General features: G+C 51.2%; 1 protein-coding gene across 1 annotated transcript in view; it reads right to left on the bottom strand.

The window, feature by feature from the left end:
* Nucleotides 1–62: 62 nt before the first annotated feature.
* LOC103213376 (rhomboid domain-containing protein 2) overlaps nt 63–1,140 on the bottom strand; it is a gene marked incomplete at its 3' end in the record, with an annotated part of 3,326 nt that continues 2,248 nt past the window's right edge. The window contains exon 2 of the mRNA XM_007959178.1: nt 63–470. Coding sequence (XP_007957369.1) covers nt 63–470 — 408 coding nt within the window. The remainder of the gene's footprint in view (nt 471–1,140) is intronic.

The following is a 1,140-nucleotide window of genomic DNA, read 5'->3' as shown; positions in this document are numbered from 1 at the left end:
CCCTCCAAGCTGGTGAAGCCCTTGACATGTCATCACCCTACATTCCCTTCTAGGAAGGATACATGTCAGCCCGATCATGAGTCCACAGACATTACTGATGAAAGAGGTCTGGGGAATGAGCCACGAGGCGCCCAGTAGAAGCCATGGTACCAGCACCGAGGGCACAACGACCCCAAACACCAGGGCCCGTCTCATCCGAGTGCGGACAGAGCTGACCCCCAACATGGCAAAAGCTACCGGGGTGAAACCTCTGGCATCCTCCACCTCCCCCAGCTTCGTCAGCGATGACACGGCCTCAAACGACAGGTAGATGATGGCAGAGATGACGGTGAAGACCAGGGTGAAGAAGCAGTGGCGGACAGTGCCCACACTTCTCTCAAAATTGCCCGCAAAGCGCCAGATGATGACAGCACCGCAGAGCAGGGACACTGGATTCTCATAGACAAAGATGTAAGTCACCAGCCTATAAACTGAAGAGGGAGCTGAGTTAGAGGCCTGATGGTGGGCAGCTCCACGGAGGGAAAGCCGGGTTATAACCCGTCTGGGAAGCGGGGGACTCACCCACGTGGTAGACCACAGAAAGCCACTGACAGTCAGTCAGGAGCCAAGATAAGCAGCGGGAGGTAAGAAGGAAGGACGCTGGACTCAACGCGGACGTGTGAACGTCTAACCCCTGCTTGTTCCGGACCTGGAGCAAGTCCTGTCAGTGACTGACTTCCGGGTGGGAAAATGTGACGCCTTTTAGCATGGAGCGGTCTTTGACTTTGTGAAGTGTTTCATATTCCTCTGCGGGCTTTAATGCTGACCTACCTCACAGGGCAGTCTGAGGGCTAATTAACTGTAACAGCTTCCGGGTAGACTGAGTGGGTGAGTCACTTAACACTCTGTGTGCCGGTCTCCTTGCTATAATCCTGACCTCTCTTCCATAGTGGCTGTTCAGAGGAAGGAAAAAGGGACCATGAATTATTTTGCGGCTCTAAAGATCACAAATCATTAATTACACATGGAAATCAGAAGTCCGCCTTGAAAAGGGCTTATCCAATCTTACAGGTAGAACAATGCTTTCTATACACTAAGACAACAAAGACTTCTAATTTATTGCTCTAAGAGCTGTTGTTGCTTATGTACTTTTATGTATCT

This window comes from Orycteropus afer, unplaced genomic scaffold (genome assembly GCF_000298275.1).
Source record: "Orycteropus afer afer isolate SDZICR_OR568_19922 unplaced genomic scaffold, OryAfe1.0 scaffold01810, whole genome shotgun sequence".
Classification (NCBI taxonomy): domain Eukaryota; kingdom Metazoa; phylum Chordata; class Mammalia; order Tubulidentata; family Orycteropodidae; genus Orycteropus; species Orycteropus afer.
Note: the sequence above shows the minus strand (reverse complement) of the source record. Positions and strands in the feature narration are given on the sequence as shown.